Source organism: Myxocyprinus asiaticus, chromosome 33 (assembly GCF_019703515.2).
Source record: "Myxocyprinus asiaticus isolate MX2 ecotype Aquarium Trade chromosome 33, UBuf_Myxa_2, whole genome shotgun sequence".
NCBI lineage: Eukaryota > Metazoa > Chordata > Actinopteri > Cypriniformes > Catostomidae > Myxocyprinus > Myxocyprinus asiaticus.
Genome location: NC_059376.1, coordinates 9,187,608 through 9,211,436, shown reverse-complemented (window position 1 = coordinate 9,211,436; position 23,829 = coordinate 9,187,608). Strand labels below are relative to the sequence as shown.

At 38.8% G+C, this 23,829-nt stretch overlaps 1 protein-coding gene across 2 annotated transcripts; it reads left to right on the top strand.

Annotated features, from left to right (window-relative positions):
- Nucleotides 1-2,974: 2,974 nt before the first annotated feature.
- Nucleotides 2,975-23,551, top strand: LOC127424685 (synaptophysin-like). 2 transcript variants are annotated; one of them, XM_051670075.1, is made up of 8 exons: nt 2,975-3,123; nt 4,550-4,615; nt 14,570-14,694; nt 15,945-16,143; nt 18,023-18,214; nt 19,571-19,709; nt 21,266-21,419; nt 21,704-23,551. In XM_051670075.1, the coding sequence occupies exons 1-8, from the start codon at nt 3,106-3,108 to the stop codon at nt 21,750-21,752; spliced, it is 942 nt and encodes a 313-aa protein (XP_051526035.1). In that variant the 5' UTR covers nt 2,975-3,105; the 3' UTR covers nt 21,753-23,551. The 2 variants fall into 2 exon arrangements, with proteins under 2 accessions (XP_051526035.1, XP_051526036.1); XM_051670076.1 differs by having other exon boundaries at nt 2,978-3,123; nt 21,266-21,454.
- The last annotated feature ends 278 nt before the right edge of the window (nt 23,552-23,829 follow it).

The following is a 23,829-nucleotide window of genomic DNA, read 5'->3' as shown; positions in this document are numbered from 1 at the left end:
TCCGATCGCCATAAAAGTCTGCATGCTTGTTTAGAATCATATGTCGCATATGCTCATCTCATTTTCGTGAAGTTCTGAGTTTTTGTTTAGGAAATATGGGCTTATTTGTACACTTGACCACGGCCATTTTCTAAATGACACTGACAACTCTATCCAAAGTTCAAAAAAAATTTTTTTTTGATAATTATTGACCTAGAGAGTCCAGAGAATTGTACTGCATTGGTTTTATTGAGGTTGAGCGAAAAACCTAGGACTAGTTCACAAAAGTAGGTTTCTTACATAATCGTGAATATTTAATGAACGATTTGATTGACAGCAGTGGTTCTTGAGGCAAAGTTGCATCCTTCAAAGGTCGCATTTGAAGGCCGATTGCATCACTGCTGCGCGACAAAGGCTGTCCCAATTTGAAGGCTCCTTCAAATGTGGCCTCCAAATGCATCCTTCATTTCCCGTGTAATGAAGGACACAACAGATGGATCCTTCGCGGCCTTGCCTACCCCAGAATTCATTGCACGGCAGTGACGACAGGAGTTTTTGAGAAAAATTGCTGAATTAGACATTTAAACGTTTCAACTTATTCAAATATCTAATGATACAAATGTAAAAAAAAAAAAAAAAACACTTTAAAGTGGTTCAAATGTTGACATATCTTACTAAGATGCGATTATATATAGTTTATACTCTTTATTATATACAGAAATGGACCATGGTGAAAATATTTAGACAGTTTGTGAACACTGTTTTGTTTTCAGACAGTTTAATATAATTTTCAAAAAAGTCCAGTACAAACGTTACAGTCACTCGGCAGCTGTCACAGTTGTTAGGTGACAAGATCAGTCCTCCGTAGGCTAGACTGTCCCAATTAACAATGCTCAGTCCGAGCTTCAAAGGCGTGGCCTTTGAAGTCTGAGTCCTTTGAAGGATGCAGCCTTTGAATTGGGAACCAGCCATTGTGTGTATGTGTGAAACACCACGTGATCACAGATGCGTAAAACTCGTTAGCGCCATCCATTGGCCGATTTCTTTCAAATTTCTCACAGACCTCTAGGGCCAGGAGTTGAACAGGCCCACCAAGTTTTGTGCTGATTGGCCTCCGTTAACCTTGTCTATGTTTTTTCCTGTTATGGTGCCACCAAGTGGCCAAACTCCACGTTTTCTTTTACTGTGACGTCAGATTGAGCTCATCCACATGTGTACCGAGTTGGTGAAAATATCTCATTTCGTTCAGGTGTTATAGCCATTTTAGGAAAAATGGCCTGCCCTTTTCGAATGTTTTGGCACCCCTTAGTGACCGTGAGTCGAAGTTTCAACTTTTTTTGATAATTATTGATAATCAGACTCCAGAGTATATTTCTGCACTGGTTTGGTTCCGATCGGGCAAAAAACCTAGGACTAGTTCGCAAAAGTAGGTTTTTAACATTAACTGAAATATTTACCGAACGGTGTGACAGACAACAATGCTTCTTGAGGCAAAGTTGTTTAGAATGAGAAGAGATATCAGGTGATATATATTACTTGTGTTTTTTCACAACACTGCATTATATACAACCATTAACACCTACAAAAATCGTGATAGCACCACCTAGTGGCCTATTTTTTTACAACTTAGCACAACCCTTTCAGACCAAGAGTCAAATAGGTCCACCAAGTTTCGTTCCGATCGGTCATTGTTAACCTTGTGTAATAGCTGCTGAAATGTGATTGGCCGATGGCAGCCATGTTTTTCAACATACGTGAATGTCCAGAATGATGGCAGCTGAGACAAAGACAATGTATGCAAATTTTGAAGTCAATAGGATTAACGGTTTCATAGTTACAGCCAATTTCATGTTTTTTTGGTATTATAGTGCCACCATGTGACAAAACCCCACCACTCAAAAGCCTGCCACTTTTCTAGGCGACCAAAGACTGACCTCTTACATAAGCATGCCAAGTTTGGTAAAGATATCTCATTTCCTTCAAGAGTTATAGCCATTTACGTAAAATTGGCCACTCCTCTGATGTTTTCGCATACCGTAGCTAGCTCGAGTCGAAAGTTAAAACTTTTTTTGATAACTTTTGATATTGAGACTCCATAGAATCGTATGGCACTGGTTTGGTCCCGATCGGACGAAAAACCTAGGACTAGTTCGCAAAAGTAGGTTTTATGAAAAATCCAAGATGGCGGAAAATGTATATAGGCGGAAATGAAATCGGAGATAAACGTTTTGTTTGGTCTGAGCCATGGATTCCAATGGTATAAAGCACCATATTATGGGCAGTTTCGCGTTTTTGATCGCTGTAGCGCCACCTATTGACCGATTTGGCCGAGTCCGTGTTTCTGAGTAGCGAGCAATACTACTACCATCTGACCAAGTTTCAAGTCTCTTGGCCTTACGGTTTGCTCTGCCCGATCAGTTTTATGGCTGAATAATAATAATAATAATAATAATAATATAATCTTAATAATTACAATAGGGTTTCAGCGCTAAGCGCTTGAACCCCTAATAAACTGTAATACCATCGTAATTTTAGGTAAATTTTTTTAACTTTTAAATAAAAGTAGGCCTATGCATTACCCATGATTTTAAAACATTAAGGTACATAAGTATGCCCTTCCTATCCAGAAATCTGACATATGGTCATAGATGAACATGTATAAAATTAGAGTTAATATATTTGAGCATATACATATTCAAATTCCACTAGCATTTGGGAAAATATGTTACATATAAAGCCAATTTTTATAGTATTTTGAAATATATGTTCCATATATGAACAAATTAGTGATTTTTAGATCCGTGAAAACCATATATGAACGTATATTGCCATATATATCAGATTTCTGTATAGGACGCTGATAAGATGTGCAGTCTGTGTTGTATTGTTCAGTGCTGATCATCCTGAAGAATGAGAAAGATGCGCGTTTCCATAGAAAAGCACTGACACGGTTGATAGATTATTATCCTGAGCGGTGCGTTTGATGTACAGAACAGCGCCGGTGAGTGTCATTATTACTGTAATATTGTCGTGGGGCGGAGAGCTGCTCCCGGTGTGACCCGGATGTAGCGGCGGTCTGCCTCGGTCCTCTCGTCTGATCCTCTTATCACCGAAAAGGCGGCCGAGATGGATGTTGTCAACCAGGTAGGGCTTTCAATCACAGCTATTCACGCAACAATTCTACAGTATGATGCAAACGCTGCACACGCATTCCTGTATAGGCCAAAAGGCGAATTTTGTTATTTGTTTTTCTAGACTAATATATGAACGGATAACGGGGTTGAAATGAATAGAGATTTAAGGAGGATACCCAGAGACGGTCTCGTTGACTTCCAATCGGTATTTTTTTCCCCTTTGTCCAAGTCCGACTAGGATGACACCTAAATAAACACAGCAGAAAAGCCATGCAATCTAAGAGAATTCGTGTAAAACTAAATAATAGCACTTTGCATGCAGTGCACTGGTGACGGTGGGGATTTTATGTCGTAGAACATGTATTTTCTGAGAATGAGAGAGCTAATGCGCGACTATTCCGAATATTTTACCATATAGTTTAAACAGACTTTTTATAGCCTTCAAAACATATTTGGTGTGAGGCATAAACAAAGATCTGACTTTGGGCTATTTATCTGTATTTATATTGATGTCGTATTCACGAGCGAAGCGGTTTTTGAACCGGTTCTTTTTAGTGATTCGATCGAACCGACTCGCGCAGCCTCCCAAGACTTGTTAGAAGAACCACGATACACTTGTTTAACCTAATCGAAAACATTCCGATAAAAAGTAGCGTTTTACTAAAATGTGTTTTACTTTCTAAAATGAAAAATTAAATGCCGATTTCTAGGAACGTCATTGTGTGATGCCTCAAACGAACCGGTGAACCGCGTATTTTGAACGGACTGTCCGAACGAACCGACTCGCTACAGTGACTCGGACTTCCCAATCACGTTCAGACATCTCGTTTATCATTTATAGGCTACATCTTGACAGAACGTGTAAATGAATCTCTGGGTTACACCAGCTTTGATATGGTTTGCGTGACCATTACAGCGCAATGTGAGAGATGATATGATGCGGTCACTGTCTCAGCCTGCACAGTGCCGCATTCTCCCACACGCGCGCACCGCTCTCTGGCTTGTGTCTGCTGTGCGCGTCAGTTATATCGGGCTGTAGCCAGTTGCACTTCCATTGAGGAAGCGTTGAGATAAGCGGCTTTGACTAATTCTAATGCTCGCAAAGTCTCCCTCTAGTCTTGCTTGCGCTCTATTGGTCGCTCTGTTGTCATCTCTGACGTGAGCAGGACCGTCAGGTGATTATAGTGTACCTGAAGGAATGGCCCTTATTACTCAATAATATTCTTTAAACTTGCTGGAACCATTTACGCATAAAGTCTTCATAGGATAGTAACTGACCTGATTGATCTGTTAAAATGCATTGTTCACCAAAAATAAATAAATAAATAAATAAAATAAAATAAATGGTTATTATAGTGTACTGATAGATAGATAGATGATAGATAATGAATCTTGTCTTTTTGTCATTGACATTACAGTATGGATTTGTTTTTCAGTTGGTTGCCACTGGAGAGTTCACAATCATCAAACAGCCGTTAGGATTCATTAAAGTCTTACAATGGGTGAGTAACTGTAATTACATTGCTTGCAAGGCAAACACTAGGCTATTAAATTATATATTAAATCTTCCATACGTTTTCTTTTCCAATCATTGTAAAACCTATTCTAACCATATTCTACAGTATATCTGTGAATGGCACTTTCACATCCACTATTCTTTTACTTCCTTGCAAACGAATCTCGCTGCATATTTTGTTTCTCTCAATTATGGCTGGCAGTAAAACAATACACATACATGGTATCGTGCACAGCTTGTGTGGGTGGGAGTCCCTGCTGCTTACGCAATCGCGTGTTGCGAGGAACCTGGCGGTGGTTTGTACGTGATGGTCTAGAGATCTAGAGGAACAAGGCTGATGATTATTAATCTTTCGAGAGCTCTGTTCAACAGTCAACAACTGTATGTGAACATGTTAGCACATCTGTGTTTGTGTGTGTGTGTGCGTGTGCGTGTTTATACTGTAGGTCTGTGGCTTTGGGAATGATTCAAAGTTGCATAGTACATGAGATATTATTTATCCTTTGTACTATATCCTCATTAGACCCGAGAGTGACTGCTGTGTACATTTTCCACTTAGTAATTAGTAGCACCCAATAAACAAGCAAAAAAAACAACAAAAAAAAAACAATTCTAAAGCAAATAGTTTTCCTAAAAATTGATGTGCACATATGTGGACAGCGGGGCGAAGTTGTGAAATTTTAAATAATACCAAGCTATAGAAAGTCAGATTTCTTTTCATAAAATTGTTTATTATGTTTTCAGGATTGTTGGCTATTCATGTTTTTGAGACGTTACAGATAGAATAGCTGATTTTCTGTAAAGCTTCTTATTGAAAGTAATGGCCTGCCAACCATGTTTAAATAAAATTTAGCATTATAAATTCTGAATCTAAGTTTTGATTACCATTGTCCCATGTCTGCCAAATATGTTAAGTGGCCCAAACATCATCTGCAGCCTGAAACTGAACTTTTGGTCAGATTTTAGAAGTGAATGCACTTGGCTGAATAGAAAGCTATAGGATGCACCCTTGCTTCCTTGCTCCCTATTTAGAGACTGACTTAACCTCCAGTGTGCTGTCTGTCTGCACTGGTCTCAGAACAGTTTGAAATGCACCTTATTTTCATCCTAACTTCATATAAATCCTCTGAAAGCAAAATATTTCAGATTTTTGGATGAAAACATTGATTCTCAATGTGAACAAATGATAACAAAATATAATATATATATATATATATATATATACACTATATTGCCAAAAGTATTCGCTCATCTGCCTTTAGACGCATATGAACTTAAGTGACATCCCATTCTTAATCCATAGGGTTTAATGTGACGTCGGCCCACCCTTTGCAGCTATAACAGCTTCAACTCTTCTGGGAAGGCTTTCCACAAGGTTTAGGAGTGTGTTTATGGGAATTTTTGACCATTGTTCCAGAAGCGAATTTCTGAGGTCAGACACTGATGTTGGACGAGAAGGCCTGGCTCGCAGTCTTCGCTCTAATTCATCCCAAAGGTGCTCTATCGGGTTGAGGTCAGGACTCTGTGCAGGCCAGTCAAGTTCTTCCATACCAGACTCGCTCATCCATGTCTTTATGGACCTTGCTTTGTGCACTGGTGCGCAGTCATGTTGGAACAGGAAGGGGCATCCCCAAACTGTTCCCACAAAGTTGGGAGCATGGAATTGTCCAAAATCTCTTGGTATGCTGAAGCATTCAGAGTTCCTTTCACTGGAACTAAGGGGCCAAGCCCAGCTCCTGAAAAACAACCCCACACCATAATCCCCCCTCCACCAAACTTCACAGTTGGCACAATGCAGTCAGACAAGTACCGTTCTCCTGGCAAACGCCAAACCCAGACTCGTCCATCAGATTGCCAGATGGAGAAGCGTGATTCGTCACTCCAGAGAATGCGTCTCCACTGCTCTAGAGTCCAGTGGCGGCGTGCTTTACACCACTGCATCCGACGCTTTGCATTGCACTTGGTGATGTATGGCTTGGATGCAGCTGCTCGGCCATGGAAACCCATTCCATGAAGCTCTCTACACACTGTTCTTGAGCTAATCTGAAGGCCACATGAACTTTGGAGGTCTGTAGCGATTGACTCTGCAGAAAGTTGGCGACCTCTGCGCACTATGCGCCTCAGCATCCGCTGACCCCGCTCTGTCATTTTATGTGGCCTACCACTTCGTGGCTGAGTTGCTGTCATTCCCAATCGCTTCCACTTTGTTATAATACCACTGACAGTTGACTGTGGAATATTTAGTAGCGAGGAAATTTCACGACTGGACTTGTTGCACAGGTGGCATCCTATCACAGTACCACGCTGGAATTCACTGAGCTCCTGAGAGCAGCCCATTCTTTCACAAATGTTTGTAGAAGCAGTCTGCATGCCTAGGTGCTTCATTTTATACACCTGTGGCCATGGAAGTGATTGGAACACCTGAATTCAATTATTTGGATGGGTGAGTGAATACTTTTGGCAATATAGTGTATATATATATATATATATATATATATTAAAAATGAAACAAAATGACCACAGATGTGTAATGTTGAAAGTTATTCAAAATAACAAAAATGTGTTTTTAATCTTTTGACGGAATAATGTCCCAAAATCCACATGTGGGGACATCTTTAAAGCGGCATATCAAACAAAACTAGAAACGCTACTCTTTACACCCAAAATTTAAAGAGATTTCTTACCAGAGGCACTTTTGTTGGCTCTGCACCCGCAGAAGCCTTTCACGGAAATCGATGCCATGCTGTTGTGTCACATGACTCGGTGCGCCAGAAGTTTAACCCCTTAAATGACAGTCTAGTGTGTTGTGTATTCAGTTGGTTAAAGTTTATTTTAAATTACACGTTGTATATAGCAAAGCCAAAATACAACGTCCACGCATGTGGACGCGGGGTCGCACTAGGTTCAATTCAAGGTAAACAGTACATGGCAAATGCTAAAGTAATGCAAAAATGTTCAAGCTAAAGCCGAAAAGGATTCCAACAATACTCACATAGTTTCTTCTACAGTAATGAATCGTTTATTTATTTTTTCATTATCAGAGTTAACAGCAAATGTCTTGAATTGTATTGACTGAGGTATAATTTTTATGTATTTTAAAATATAAAATTGTAGTAGTATGTTACATAAGCAGTTTTGCTGCAGTGTAAACATGCAATGTTACTGTTTTCTGTTAGAGAGTGGCTGTGGCAGGGCGGAGGGCGGGGCCGGGTCGTGATTCCGCACAACCGGCCCCTAATTGGGCTGATTAAGGGATAAGTCCGACCGGAGATGGCAGTGTGAGAGAGAGAAAGAGAGAGAGTTACGGACAGCTGTCCAACACCTGTGTGTGTGTTTGTCTTTTGGTTACGTTTATCATTAAACTATTATTTATATTGTAAAGCCGGTTCTTGCCTCCTCCTTTCCCTTTTACCTTGTTACAGTGGCATTAAACAAATTGTTCCTGAAAAGTTTCCTGTTCCCGCGTCCAATTCTGTCCAACTATTTACTCTTTAAAGTTTTTTTCTGATTAGTTAACTGCTCAGAATTAGAGAGGAATGTATAGAACTGGCCCAAATACTAAATAAATTAATGGAAGCTCTCCCATTGAAACTCAATCAAAACTTCAATATGATGCCAAATTTTGAGGATGATGCTTTAATAAAAATAAAAATAAATGCTGGATTAATTTATTTGCCATCAAAGAACTGAAGACCCATTAATTACGAGATATACTGTTACTTACAGTAATACTGTAAAATGAGTCAAGTGGTTTATAAGTAAATAACTTCCGCAGTTGTTATTATGTCATACTTTCGGGTCACGGGACAATGCCCGCTTTCCCAGATGAAGTATGTCAAGAAAGATATTCATACTACTCACGTGCATACTTAAAGAATGTACTTTTTTTGGGGGGGGGGTTCTCCCCTTTTCTCCCCAATTTGGAATGCCCAATTCCCAATGCGCTCTAAGTCCTTGTGGTGGCGTAGCGACTCGCCTCAATCCGGGTGGCGGAGGACGAATCTCAGTTGCCTCCACGTCTGAGACCATCAATCCACGCATCATATCACGTGACTTAAGCACATTACTGTGTGAGTGTGGAGGCTTCACGCTATTCTCCACGCCATCCACGCACATCTCACCTCGCACCCCACCGAGAGCAAGAACTACATTATAGCAACCACGAGGAGGTTAACCCAATGTGATTCTACCCACCCTAGCAACCGGGCCAATTGGTTGCTTAGGAAGACTGGAGTCACTCAGCACGCCCTGGATTCGAACTTGCAACTCCAGGTGTGGTAGTCAGTCTTTACTTGCTGAGCTACCCAGGCCACAAGAATGTACTTTTTAACAGTTGGAAGTACGTTCTTCATCAAATCCAGTACATACTCTTTTAGAAAACAAATTTTGATGCAGCTTTAGATTCTTGCCAACATTGAACTGCTTTATCAAGCCAACTAAACATTTGTTCTTAAACAGTTCATAGTTGTTTCTCATTTGTTCTTCATTTATATAAATATAATCACTCATGCTGGTAATAATCCACTTAATTTCCTGGCAGACTCACACACAGCTCCAATTAATGAAGTGCTGTCTTCAATATATCTGCTTGTCTCGTATTGCACCTGTGACTATTTATGTGCTAGAAGCTTTTAAAATTGTGGACAAGCTGTGAGATTGAGACTGTATAGAGTGAACCCAACACAGACTGATCTCACTGTGAATTCGGCAGTCAAAAATTCTGCCGCTGAAATCGGTCATGCTTTTCGAAAGTTGAATCACTGCCCCCAGTGGCCGAAGCTGGAAGTGTTGTTGGCCAAAAGTAAGTTGTATTTTTAGTTGTGAATGATGTAATTCAATGAAGAGGAATGCATATTTTATTAACTCTTCCCCCTAACCCAAACCCCAACCCTAAACCTAACTGGCAGTGAAGTAAAAATTTAATTTTAGAGTGAAAGTACAACCTCCAAATTTCACTTGTCATTTTTGACGTGAACGCAATTACTTCCTGGTTTCCATGAGACTGTGCGTTTTATTCACTTTTACACAACTCACAACTACAACAGCTGTTTATGACTTTATAAACATTTAACATACACTGCTATGTTATGATATCGAAACACTTTTACTATAAAGCCTCATTTGGAAAACAATACATTTTAACGCTTGTATTACAGACCCAACTACATTTACACACATATTTTCTCCAAAGTGATTAGCTTAGTACACCTAATAGAGTGTTGGACTTTGGAGTCAGAAGTTTGCGGTTCTAGCCTAGCCAAGCACACAATCTGAATTGTTAGACGAGAGAGTCATAGAAGCGTCACGAAATAAGGTGGTTGCTTCAGAAAATGTGCTTTTCATTTCTCATTTTGTTTTTGGACACTAATGGTTAGGTTTAGGTTAAAGTTTTAGCTTATGGAGGTATGTTTTACTCATCTAATAACCTCCATGTATGTAATGATCACCTTAAAAACATCATCTGATTACAACACCATTTCACACGCTTTTGACGCCCCCTGCTGGACGCCCCACTAGGGAACTGCAGCGAAACATGCAATGAAGTACGTAATTTCATTTAGCAAAATTGTTGCCTCGGTCACTTGATGTTCATGACACCAGGCTGAGTATCACACAGGAGACGGATGATGTGAACTCCACTGCCTTCACTCTCATTGGTAGTCGCTCCCGAATTTTGTTTGTTGTTTAAAGTTAAACTTTTCTCAACTTTTCTTTTCTTTGTCATGTCGCTCACCACTCCCACATCCCACTTGCTGCCAGCGGTTGCTGTCGCTCGTGTTGCCAGAAGTCATTGAAAATTAATGAGATCCTCTTTGGAGCTGCGCATCTCTGTCGGTGTGAATAGGGCTTAACTCGGCAGAATGGGGTTGATTTCAGGGTACATGAACTTTCAGAAGCAACATGTCGATTAGGCCACAGTTAACAGTGCATGAATGTCTTGGCATAATACCGTATGACAAAATATCAAAGCAAGTAACATTTATTTTTAAGAAATATAGCACAAATATGTTTCAGCAAGAGTTTGATTGGTTTCAAAATAGGCTATAGAACAAGAGAGATTGTTCAAAAGTATGAATTTGATACAAAAAAGTACAATAAAGTATTGGGATATTTTGGTAGTCAAACTTTGTGGAACACTACTGTGTGAACTTGAAGTGAACTGACGTCATACATCCACCAGAAATTACACCAGCTGGTTTGAAGTCACTGCAAAAATGGCTATGAAAAGTAAACACCTAGTTTCATTTGTTTGCTAATGCCACTTGGTTTGACATTTTATCTCTGATGCAATCGCATTCAGACATTTTAAAATGCAGGTAACAGTAAGTGTCCAAATATTATAGAGCCACTGTACATGTTTCTATTTTCTGTCTGTCTGTGTGCATGCGCTGTATGACTTTATGCATGTGTGTGTGTCTATGTGTTCACTGTGTGTATGTGTGTGTGTGTGCGTGTGTTTAATGTGTAGTAGATCTGCACAGTGTGTGTAGTGACAGATGGTGAAGCACCCCGGTAAGATTAATAGCCAGATTTTCTATTCAATCGGATCTTCCTTCAGTGCAGGGGGTATGGTAAAAATACTCTGACTGACTAATCTGTGTGTGTGTGAGCACATGCCTGCTCCATTGTAACACTGCTACATTTAAACGGATAGTTCACCCAAAAATGTACATTCTGTCATGATTTATACACTTTTATGTTGTTCCAAACCTGTATGACTTTCTTTCTTCCTTGGAACACAAAAGGAGATGTCAGGCAGAATGTTTGCCTCAGTCACCATTCACTTTCAGTGTATGGACAAAAAGATGCAATGTAAGTATATGGGTTTGGAACGACATGAGGGTGAGTAATTACATTTTCAGACAGAATATTCATTGTTTTGGGTGAGTTATTCCTTTGAGGTGTTCCATAGTTAATGATGTAATTCCAAAGAATTAATTGAACGTTATTGAGATATTCCGTGAACACCTCGTATTTGTCACCTCATATTAATTGCTAAGTATCCATGGCAACAAGTGCAGCACAGTAGCCAGGAGAGCTGCATTTATTTGCACATTGTGTGCTTGTGTCAGCAGTGCTTTCTGATTGGTTTAGCAGAGGAAAGGTGCAGAAAATCCTGTGATTGCATTGGTTGACAAGTGAGAAGATCAAGGAAACAGCAGATGGTGAAACACTGCAGTTGGCTGACACATAGAAAACACACACACACACACACACACACACACACACACACACACACACACACAGATATAGTAACACTAAACCACTTTGTAGTTTTTGATTTCTGTGGTTTCATGTGACTTAGAAATATTTTTAATTTCATTGATCACATTTATTATGTTAAATGTGACACCGTTGTCTTTAAACAGCATGCACCTTTGAAATCATTTTTTATTTTATTTTATTTTTTTATTTTTTTGTAGTTAGTGGTGCTTGCTTTAACGTTTCTTTGCTTGTTTTACTTTTTTTTTTACATAAAGGGTTAGTTCATCCAAAAATGAAAATTCTCTCATCATTTACTCTCCCTCATGCCATCCCAGATGTGTATGACTTTCTTTCTTCTGCACAATACAAACAAATATTTTTAAAAGAATATCTGAGCTCTGTAGGTCCATACAATGCAAGTAAATGGGTGCCAACCCAACACATAAAGGCATCATAAAAGTAATCCATACGACTCCAGTGTTTTAATCCATATCTTCAGTAGTGATATGATAGGTGTGTGTGAGAAACAGATCAATATTTAAATCCTTTTTTGCTAGAAATTCTTCTCCCTGTCCAGTAGGGGGCGAAATGCACGAAGAATGTGAATCACCAAAAACACAAGAAGAAGAATGTGGAGGGGGGCCTGGGTAGCTCACTGGTAAAAGACGCTGGCTACCACCCCTGGAGTTCGCTAGTTCGAATCCCAGGGCGTGCTGAGTCACTCCAGCCAGGTCTCCTAAGCAACCAAATTGGCCCAGTTGCTAGGGAGGGTAGAGTCACATGGGGTAACCTCCTCGTGGTCGCTATAATGTGGTTCGTTCTCGGTGGGGCGTGTGGTGAGTTGAGCATGGATGGCGCGGTGGATTGCGTGAAGCCTCCACACGTGCTATGTCTCCGTGGCAACACGCTCAACAAGCCATGTGATAAGATGCGTGGGTTGATGGTCTCAGACGCGGAGGCAACTGGGATTCGTCCTACGCCACCCGGACTGAGGCGAATCACTACGCGACTACAAGGACTTAAAAGCACATTGGGAATTGGGCATTCCAAATTGGGAGAAAAAGGGGAAAAAAATAAAAAAAGAAAGAAAAAGGAAGAATGTGGACGTGAAAGTGAAAGTGGAGATTGACTGAGCAGGGAGGATAATTTATAGTAAAAAAGGACTTAAAAATGTATCTATTTCTCACCCACACCTATCATATCTCTTCTGGAGACATAGATTTAACCACTGGAGTTGTATGGATTACTTTTATGCTGCCTTTATGTGATTTTTGGAGCTTCAAAATTTTAGCATCTATTCACTTGCATTGTATGGACCTACAGAGCTGAGATATTTTTCTAAAATGTATGTTTGTGTTCTGCAGATGAAAGAAAGTCATACACATCTGGGATGGCATGAGGGTGAGTAAATGATGAGAGAATCTTTGGGTGAACTATTCCTTTAAGATTGAATAATATAAACTAGCTAATTGTTTTATATATATAATTTGATCCACTTTAGTTTCAATGGAATGCACTTTTGTTAACAGCCTGGTATGTTATTTGCAGTAAACAATACAACACGGTTCTGTTTGGCTTATTTTTATTCGTTGTGCCCTCTTGTGAAAGACCGAGTTTAGTTCAAGAAATGTCAACCTTCTCTTTCTGAATTTATAGTGAGTCTGTGTGGACTTAGGAGATATAAGTTTAAATATCTGGTGATCTCTGATGTCTTGCAGCTTTTTTCCCCCAACTGAAATAATGTCTTCAAAATTAAAATATCATTTGAATTTTGGTAATATTTTAAGTGAAAGATTTTAATGGACTTTCTCAGCCCTGTTGACAGCCCTAGTGTACTGAGGCCCTTGGTGGGACATTGTGGCCACTCACCACTCACATTTTCTTCAGAAAATGTACCTATCTATTTAGTTCTCAGACTGATTTCACAGTGAAATCGGAAACAGTAGGTTGAATTTTCTTTAGCTAAAATCGGTCTGTGCTTACCGAAATGCGAAGCACTGCCCCCAGTGGCCAAAGCGGTAACTGTTGTTGGGCATACGGGCACGAGTTTTCCATTTTCCGGGTGAAATGTCCACGGAGGGAAGGCATAGTGCCACAAAGGAAGGTAAACATCCGCCTATTGTACAAAGGTGCCTGGAATTGTTCCTGGCAGGCATCAGAGGCCCTAACCCTGCCCCTACATCTAATCCCAACCATATAGCCTGTATGGCTGGGTAGCCTGCCAGTAACAACTCGGGGCACCTTTGTCCTATCGGGTAAACACGTGAGCCGATGCAAAATGTGTGATGGGAGATGCCGTTTGTCAGTGAGTCAGCATAATGTGGCCGATCCTAGGGTACTGGAACTCTCGGAAACAACATGCAAACTTCTTGTGTGCTCATGTGGTTATTTTTTTTATTTCACAACCTTTTTATCTTTTTCTTTTCAAAAAACATTTTAGTTTAGAAAAGTAACACATGCCATTGAACGCTGTGCTACTTCAGCTGCGGTTGGAAGAATATTTACCACCTAAATATTGACACTGAGAATCATTAAGAGCCATCGATTTGAGAATATACAGTTGCAAATTAAAATAGTAGAATTATTATTTACATTTACAATTATTATTTGATTGCCAGTCCATTTTCAGGAACTGTTTTAAGCACATTTCCATTCTATCTGCTTATTTTATTTCTTTGATGTATGCTGTATGTACATAACTCACTCACTCTCTCTCTCTTTTTCTTCCTCTCAGTTCTTTGCCATCTTTGCGTTCTCCACCTGTGGCGGTTACTCTGGAGTGTTTCGTCTGAGTGTGGAGTGTAAGAACCGCACAGAGAGTGACCTAAACATTGAGGTTGAGTTCAGCTATCCATTCAGGTAAGTGTTCATGTCATCCCCGTCCAATCAGGTGACAGCACAACAGACACATGTCCTAAAATAATATCGACATTCTTTAATTGTCATATTTGATTCACCCAGTTCACACATGGTGCTTTAGGTCAGAGGAACGGTAAATTTTTTTCACTAAATAAGAAAAAGTTATACAGTGTGGGCCATGACTCTTAAAAACAAAATTTCTATGGTTCTTTAGAAAACCAAGAACCCAAGAGGGCCCCATTTTTCCTCTGTGACACCACGAGTGACACCTGGAACTAACAGGATAATGTAGCATCAAAAACTTTTTTAATCTCCAAAGAACTTTTTTAAACCTATAAAACAGAGACTTCGATGAAATGATTAGTGCTGTTACAGTATATATATATATATATATATATATATATATATATATATATATATATATATATATATATATATATATATAATGCCATCCCAGATGTGTATAACTTTATTTCTTCTGCAGAACACTATTGAAGATTTTTAGAAGAATATTTCAGCTCTATTTAATGCAAGTGAATGGTGACTAGAACTTTGAAGCTCCAAAAAGCACATAAAGGCAGCATAAAATGTATCAATATGATTTGTGTTTTAATCCATGTCTTCAGAAGTGATATGATAGGGTGGGTGAGAAACAGATCAATATTTAAGTCCTTTTTTTTACTATAACTCCTTTTCCACTTTCACTTCCACATTCTTCTTCTTTTGTTTTTTGGCTATTCGCATTATTCGTGTATATCGTCACCTACTGGTCGGGGCTGGTCAAAGGTGGAGATTTATAATAAAAAAAAGAATTTAAGTATTGATCATACCGCTTCTGAAGACATGGATTAAACCACTGTAGTCGTATGGATTACTTTTATGCTGACTTTATGTGCTTTTTGGAGCTTCAAAGTTCTGTCTACCATTCACTTGCATTGTATGAACCTACAGAGCTGAAAAATTCTTCAAAAAATCTTTGTTTGCGTTCTGCAGAAGATAGAAAGTCATAAACATCTGGGGTGGCATGAGGGTGAGTAAATGATGAGAGAATTTTCATTTTTGGGTGAACTATTCCTTTAAAAGGAACACATTTTCGATTAGGTGTTGTTGAAGGAGAATGTGAGCCTTACCAATGGGGCTGTTGGGGCACATAAGACAAAAAAAGTTGTGAAACACTGATATAGCCAATTCAAGAACTCTATACCATGAAAATGTTCTTGATAACACTGAGGAACTCTCTTTCTCTACAGACTGCACCAGGTGTGGTTTGATGTTCCTACGTGTAAAGGGCCGGAGCCAGAGCGTCTGTTTCTAGTGGGAGACAACTCTTCCTCCGCTGAGTTCTTTGTCACCATTGGTGTCTTTTCCTTTCTTTACTCAATGGCAGCCATCTCAGTGTACATCTTCCTCCTGGAGAAATACCGTGAGGGAAACAAAGGCGCTCAGGCTGTGAGTCTTCTTCGGGAAAGCTGTTTAAAAACAATTTTCATGCAATTCAGTTTGGTGGGGCAGAAATTACACACTATAAACTGTTACCCCTAATCTTAAATATGTGGTTACAGCTTTGCAGTGGCTGATGAAAAATATTCTGATGAAGATCAGTGTTGGGGAGTAGCTAACTACATGTAGCGACGCTACTAACTTAACTACATTTTTCAGTAGCTCGCTGGTAGCTCAGCTGCTTTTAAAACAGAGTAGCTTTTCCAGTAGCGAACTACTTTTTCCAGCAAGTAGCGGTGTAGCGTGACCAAACGCTACATCATGTTGGTCAGATTATAACTAATAGCCTTCCTTATTGCGTAGAAGCCAAACTTTTACCGGCAAAACGTCCGACGATCTGGCAGCATATTTCTGACTGCTGATCAGAATCAGGCAGGGTCATCTTCTTCTTTTTTTAATGGCAGATCACAAACAAAAATAGTGAATTACCGCCATCTACTGAGAGCTTATTACAGCACACTTGGATAAGAAGAGATTGTCTGATGGTTATGTAAAGCGAGTAACCACAGTTTGTTTACCTTTACAAGACATACAGGGACAGGTAAATCTGAACATGATAAAAGAACACCATTATATTCTTCTATGAAACAAAGAATGTTTCAGACATTTTGTTCTTAATAGATCACACAACAGCATATTTACCTTTACTATTTTAAATAAAATAATTCAGAAAGTTATTATTGCCTTTTGAGGGATTTCTTTCTGTTCTAAATATGTTTATTTCACTTATCATCTGTGCGTTATTGGGAGCAGCAAGTGAATTATTATTATTATAATATTTATAAATATACAGTATATATTATTATAATAATTACTATCATGCAGAACTATTTGATTTCTCCATTTCTTAGCATTTAATTAACTATTATTTTCATGTAAAATAAATAAAATAATTGGTAAAAGAAATCATTTATGGCATGTATTATTATGCAACAATCTAGGATGACCATCTGTCCACTTTTTTTTGGACCAGAACCAAGTGAACAAACATCTGTAGAGCAACCTCTGTATGTGACCTGTAAAGCTGGCACTTGCATGTCAATGGCAAAAAACTCAGAAAATACAATGAGCATGACCCCAGGTAAGGGGAGAAACAAGCCCTGAGTCTTTATTCACATATTATCCACACTAAATATTATGTGACAAGAACAAAATTGCCAGCCCAAGGGAGAGTTTGTCACAAAAATTTGATCTTTAGGGAAGTAGGCTACACCTGGCCACAGCAGGACTGAAAAGTGTGAAGTATAGTATAAAAATGATTTTTTAATGGCGTCTGATCTTTTTTGTTTTTATTTTATACTGTTGTATTTTATTTTATGGCCATTATTAACTGTATTAATGTTACTATTCATTAAATGTATTAAATGCATTTAATATATTTAATTAAACACATAATATGTATTCAATTAATACATTAATAAATGTCATTTGTTATTAATATTATTGGTTTGATAGTAACATAAAAAAAAAATATTGCCTCATTAAGTAGCTTCAATGTAACTAGCTACTTTTTGATAGTAACCTGTAGTGTAGCTAACTACTTTTTCAAAAGAGTAGCTTGACTGTAGCTTAACTACTTAAAATTATGAGTAGCTTGTAACTTGTCAAACTACAGTTTCAAAGTAGCTTCCCCAACACTGATGAAGATTATTTTCAAAGTTATTTTGCATTACACATTAAACACTTTGTATGTATCAAATAATGTGACTAGGTTTAGGATCAGTATTGTTCATTGTTTCAGAAGTCACAAATGACACTGTTTCCTGAGGATGACCCTTAACAAAACCTGCTAGCTGAAATGGTTGTGTGTTGTTTTGTTGTTCCACAGGATTTTGTGGTGACCGCTATCTTTACCTTTATGTGGTTGGTGAGTTCAGCAGCGTGGGCCAAAGGTCTCTCAGATGTTAAGAGGGCAACCGACCCTGATGAAGTCATCAACCTCATTGCTGCGTGTGATCATGAGGAAAATCGCTGCAAAGAAATTCACGAGCCTGTAGTGTCTGGCCTAAACACATCTGTGGTGTGTACAGTCAATATAATAAATACTGTTATTATACACAGATTAAATACATATATATATATATATATATATATATATATATATATATATATATATATATATCTTTATATGTATACATCAGAATGACTTTCTTTCTTCTGGACAAAGGGACATATTAAACAGAATGTCTGAGCTGCTCTTTTCTATACAATGAAAGCGTATAGTGACCACAGGCTGTCATGCTCCAAAAAGGACAAAAAAGCACCATAAGCGTAGTCCAGACAACTTGTGTGCTGTAGTCTAGGGAGTATTTAAACTTGGTTACTTGCACAAAAAAAAAGTGTTTTTACTGGTCAGCTTACTATCCGATTGAATAAGCACATTCCATTTACACTTGGCCAATGTGTGGATGTGTCTCATCCAAACTCGGATATAAATCTGATCTTTTTTTTTTTAAATTTGGAATGCCCAATTCCCAATGCTCTCTAAGTCCTCGAGGTGGCGTAGTGACTCGCCTCAATCCGGGTGGCGGAGGACGAATCTCAGTTGCCTCCGCGTCTGAGACCGTCAATCCGCGCATCTTATCATGTGGCTTGTTGAGCGCGTTACTGCGGAGACATAGAGTGTGGAGGCTTCACACTATTCTCCACGGCATCCACGCACAACTCACCACGTGCCCCACTGAGAGCGAACCACATTATAGCGACCACGAGGAGGTTACCCCATGTGACTCTACCCTCCCTAGCAACCGGATCAATTTGGTTGCTTAGGAGACCTGGCTGGAGTCACTCAGCACACCCTGGATTCAAACTCATGACTCCAGGGGTGGTAGTCAGCGTCTTTACTCCCTGAGCTACCCAGGCCCCCAAATATGATCTTTAATTCCTCTTCACATCTGTGATTATGCTAATGCCATGCAGCATTTAAAAGATGAGATTTATTATTTGATTATTTACAAGTGACTGCCAAATCATACAAACACTTTGTGTGAGGAACAGACCCTAATTTAATAAAAAAGTATTTTGTGCACATTCGCCCTTGGCTCATCAAAACATGTCGCACCATGTTTGACATATACTGTACATGTGCATATGCATTTTAAGAGCTACAGCTGAGAACAAGATTATCCGTGAATAACAACTTAACTTTTGGTCTGTTTCTCTAAAATGTATGCTTTTATGTTCCACGGAAGACAGAAAGTCATATGGGTTTGGAACAACGTGAGTGAGTGCATGATGACAATTTTCATTTTTTAGTTAACTGTTCCTTTAATAATAAAAACAGCAGTATTTTTTATCAGATTTTTGATACACAAAGATGATCAAATGAGTGCATATATGCAAGTAACCAGACGACTCATTTCTTTGGTTCCTGCAGGCTTTTGGGTTCTGTAATATGGTGCTGTGGGCTGGGAACCTGTGGTTTGTCTTCAAAGAAACAGGTTGGCTCGCAGCCTTCTCTGGCACTTATGCGCCATCTGGAGAGAAGCAGCCAGCACCAGACTCCTTCGGCCAAGGTGGGCACAGTCAACTGCCAAACAAACAAGTCATAGGCCTTCTTATGTTCTCCATTAAGAAATTCATATCAGCCTATAACACCAAGAGTTTCGTAGTTGTTTATAAACACTGATATTCAGGTTAAAGAATGAACTTCAGTACAGTAAAAACCACCATGATTTGTAAATACTTGACAATTTATATTATATATAATTGTTTTTATTTTTATTTTTTCACATTACAGTAATTAGAATTAATAGAACATAATAGTCACGTTACAGATGAAAAAATGGGTAGCTCAGTGGTAAAAGATGCTGGCTACCACCCCTGGAGTCGCGAGTTTGAATCCCAGGGCGTGCTGAGTGACTCCAGCCAGGTCTCCTAAGCAACCAAATTGGCCCGGTTGCTAGGGAGGGTAGAGTCACATGGGTTACCGTCTCATGGTCGCTATAATGTGGTTCTTGCTCTTGGTGGGGCACGTGGTGAGTTGTGCGTGGATGCCGCGGAGAATAGCGTGAAGCCTCCACACGCTCTAGGTCTCCACGGTAACATGCTCAACAAGCCACGTGATAAGATGCATGGATTGATGGTCTCAGACAGAGGCAACTGAGATTCGTCCTCCACCACCCGGATTGAGGCGAGTTACTACACCACCACGAGGACTTAGAGCACATTGGGAACTGGGCATTCCAAATTGGGGAGAAAAAAATAGCTCTTTTAGCCAATGCTCAGGCATAAAGTACATGTATACAAAACAAGAAAACCAAACAATAAAACAACAAACACAATATACTTACAATGGAGTCCAAGTCAACAGTTTAGTCCAGAGTGATGGTGTGGTATTGATCTGCAGGAGTGTGATCCACCAGACAGCCTGAACATTCCAAACAAGAGGTCCCTGCTGGAATCATGAAACCAACAGCTACTACCTGCAGCTCTCATTAAATGATGGCTAGAACACTGAAACTCCAAAAATCACATAAAGGCAGCATAAAAATTATACTCCAGTGGTTAAATCCATGTCTTCAGAAGTGATCCAGTTGGTTTTGGGTGAGAAAAGACCAAAATATAACTCCTTGCAAAAAAAGTATTTGTAAATCGGACAAAACGTTTTTTAATGTTGTGATTCACCTTGAAGCTGGTTAGTTTGGTTCATGACTTAGAACGCTTGAATGAAAAACCTATGGAAAAAATTAATGTGAAAAATACTTCAGAAACCAGAGCAGCTGAAAAAGGGGGTGGGCACTGTTGCGCTCTATTGTAATTCCTAATTGTCAAGAAAATAATGTCAAAATGCAACAAATCTTAATGGTTCTAATAAAAGGCTTCTTTTTCTTTATGTAATCTATCTGTCTGTCTGTCTGTCTATCTGTCTATCTATCTATCTAATCTTTTTTTTTTTCTTTTTTTTCCTGGATATGTTCTTGACAGGTTTCTTGCGATTCACCCTAATAGGACTTTTAGGATAATTGACATTTAAAATAAATAACATTTTGAAGCATATTGGTCCAACTGGGGAATGCCACAAAAATCCATTGTCCTCTTTAATTATTTTCTCTGTACTTTGTTATTTCAGCCTATGGACAGGAAGGTTATGGACAGGACCCGCATGCCAGCTCCCAGGGCGGGTACCAGCCTGACTATGGCCAACAGGGGGGTGGATATGAAGGCGGAGGCTACAACCAAGGAGTGTACGGTCAGGGCGAACCCACCTCTTTCGCCAATGAGATGTAAGTGCAGCCACAGCGGCTGAAGCTCTGCATTGGTGAGTGAAACCAAATATGAAACAAGCACTATTTTGGTGTTTTGATCCATTTTTAGCATTTTTACAGCATTTAAGCAAAACACAAAACATACAGGGGGCTTCAAAAGTCTGAAAGCACTACCGAAAATGCTTCTGTTATGCATTATTTTCTAATTTAATACAAAATGTTCATTACTGCTTATATTACCAGTCAAAGCTTTTTGACATTTTTAATGCTAATAATTTTGTTTGTGTAAACTCTTTCCACAGATTACAGCAAGTTGACAGTCATGTGGTCAGCCAGCGTGGAAGCTATTAGCTATGTTTTCACTTTCTTCAGTCTTTTAAAAGGGAAACTGGAGGGGGGGCACTTACAGTTATAACCGAGGGTAAATGCATTGGACCCAGGAGGAAGTGTGCACCTAATTTTAATATGCTGTCCATTCTTACTTTAAATCCACTGGGGTATTACCCATCCTATTATCATAAAGAAACACTTGAACATGCAACCAAAAAAATGAATGAAAACTATTATGTATATGTTATGTACGGGGAACAGTTTGAATGAATTAATATATAAATTATAGTAATATTAAACTGAATGTGTTTGTTTGTGTGGTGTAAATATGAAATATATTTAAATAGATCCAGTATACTGTATTGTGAATTAAACTTAACTTTGCTTTTGTTTGTTTTGTTATTTGTGATTTATCTTGTAGTCCCCACATCTGTTTACTTACTTTTGATTTATTGTAGTGGTGTTTTCCCCCATCTTCCCACTACATCATCTTCATCGTTCAAACCCACAGTAAGAGCCAACCTTAAACCTCCTACCGAATGTGTGATATGTTTCCTTTTTTATGTGTGTAAAATATTCTTAGAAGGTTTGTGAGAACACAGATTATAACTGCTAACAGAAAGTATTAACAAAAGTCAGAAGTCTGAGATTAAATTGGAAACAACTGGGAGTAAGCAGAGAAACTGAGTAACGCTAGAAAAAGAGTTAAACTGAGAGTACAATACATTACCAAAACTACATGGATCTATTTGGTCCCTATTCCTCATAATGTGCACAAATTACACAACAGATTAATTGTTTTCAGTGTTTTGGTTATATATGCAAACCTTTATGAATATTACATAATTCCAAATGCACAGAAGTGTGTTAAAGGATAGTTCACCCAAAAATGAAAATTCTCTCATCATTTACTCACCCTCATGACATTCCATATGTGTACGAATTCTTCTGCAGAATGCAAACTGAGATTTTTAGAAGAATATCCCCACTCTGTCCATACAACACAAGTGAATGAGTGCCAAAGTTTTGACACTCCAAAAATCACATGAAGTCAGCATAAAAGTAATCCATATGACTCCAGTGTTTTAATCCATATCTTAAGAAGTGATATGAGAGGTGTGGGTGAGAAACAGTTCAATATTTAAGTAAATGTTTGCTTGAAATTCTTCTCCCTGCCCATTAGGGGGCGTATGAATGAAGAATGTGAATCACCAAAAACACAAGAAGAATGTGAAAGTAAAAGTTAAAGTGGAGATTGACTGAGCAGAGAGGAGATCTGTTTCTCACCCACACCTATCATATCCCTTCTGAAGATATAGATTTAACCACTGGAGTTGTATGGATTGCTTTTATGCTGACTTGTGTGATTTTGGAGCTTCAAAATTTTGGCACCCATTCACTTGCATTGTATGGACCAAAAGAGCTGAAATATTCTTCTAAATATGTTCATTTGTGTTCTGCTGAAGAAAGAAAGTCACACACATCTAAGATGGCATGAGGGTGAGTAAATGATGAGTGAATTTTCATTTTGAGGTGAACTATTCCCTTAATGATGATATAAAACGCCACATAGGAAGTATAGAACACTTTTAAAGTCTGGCATGGGTGCTTCAGTACTTGATAATCTGTTTATCTTGTTCTGTGGAACGCTACTGAGTTTCATGGGTATCATTTCTGAAAAATAATTTCCATGTGTTTTGGCTTTTTTGTTTATACTGAAATTGTTGTTTTTATGCTGTCTGTCTCCCTGCATTTTACATGAAGGGTCTTTCTTTCTCTCCCTCACTATATTGTCTGATAATGCAAATAAAATCATGTTAGAGAATGGTGTGGTGATTATGTCATTAATGACCCAGTGTACATCTGTTTTATAAAGTAGGCCTACTCGCTTTAATGGAGTTCAACACATTACATTGTATTACATCTACAGTTGGTTAAGGTTAAAATGTGTTCCCTAGGGTTGAAGGTTTGAATTCCCCTTCAATTATCATTGTTGCGCAAAATAGCAGTAACCTTTAATTAATGTTCCGGGATCAATACAAGAAAAAGGGATAGTTCACCCAAAAATGAAAATTCTCTCATCATTTACTCACCATCA

Bases quoted from the DNA above. Each gene is read 5' to 3' on its own strand.
- LOC127424685 (XM_051670075.1), top strand. The intron at 14,695-15,944 runs GTAAGTGTTCAT...CTTTCTCTACAG, and splicing joins GAGTTCAGCTATCCATTCAG to ACTGCACCAGGTGTGGTTTG. The intron at 21,420-21,703 runs GTAAGTGCAGCC...CTCTTTCCACAG, and splicing joins ACCTCTTTCGCCAATGAGAT to ATTACAGCAAGTTGACAGTC.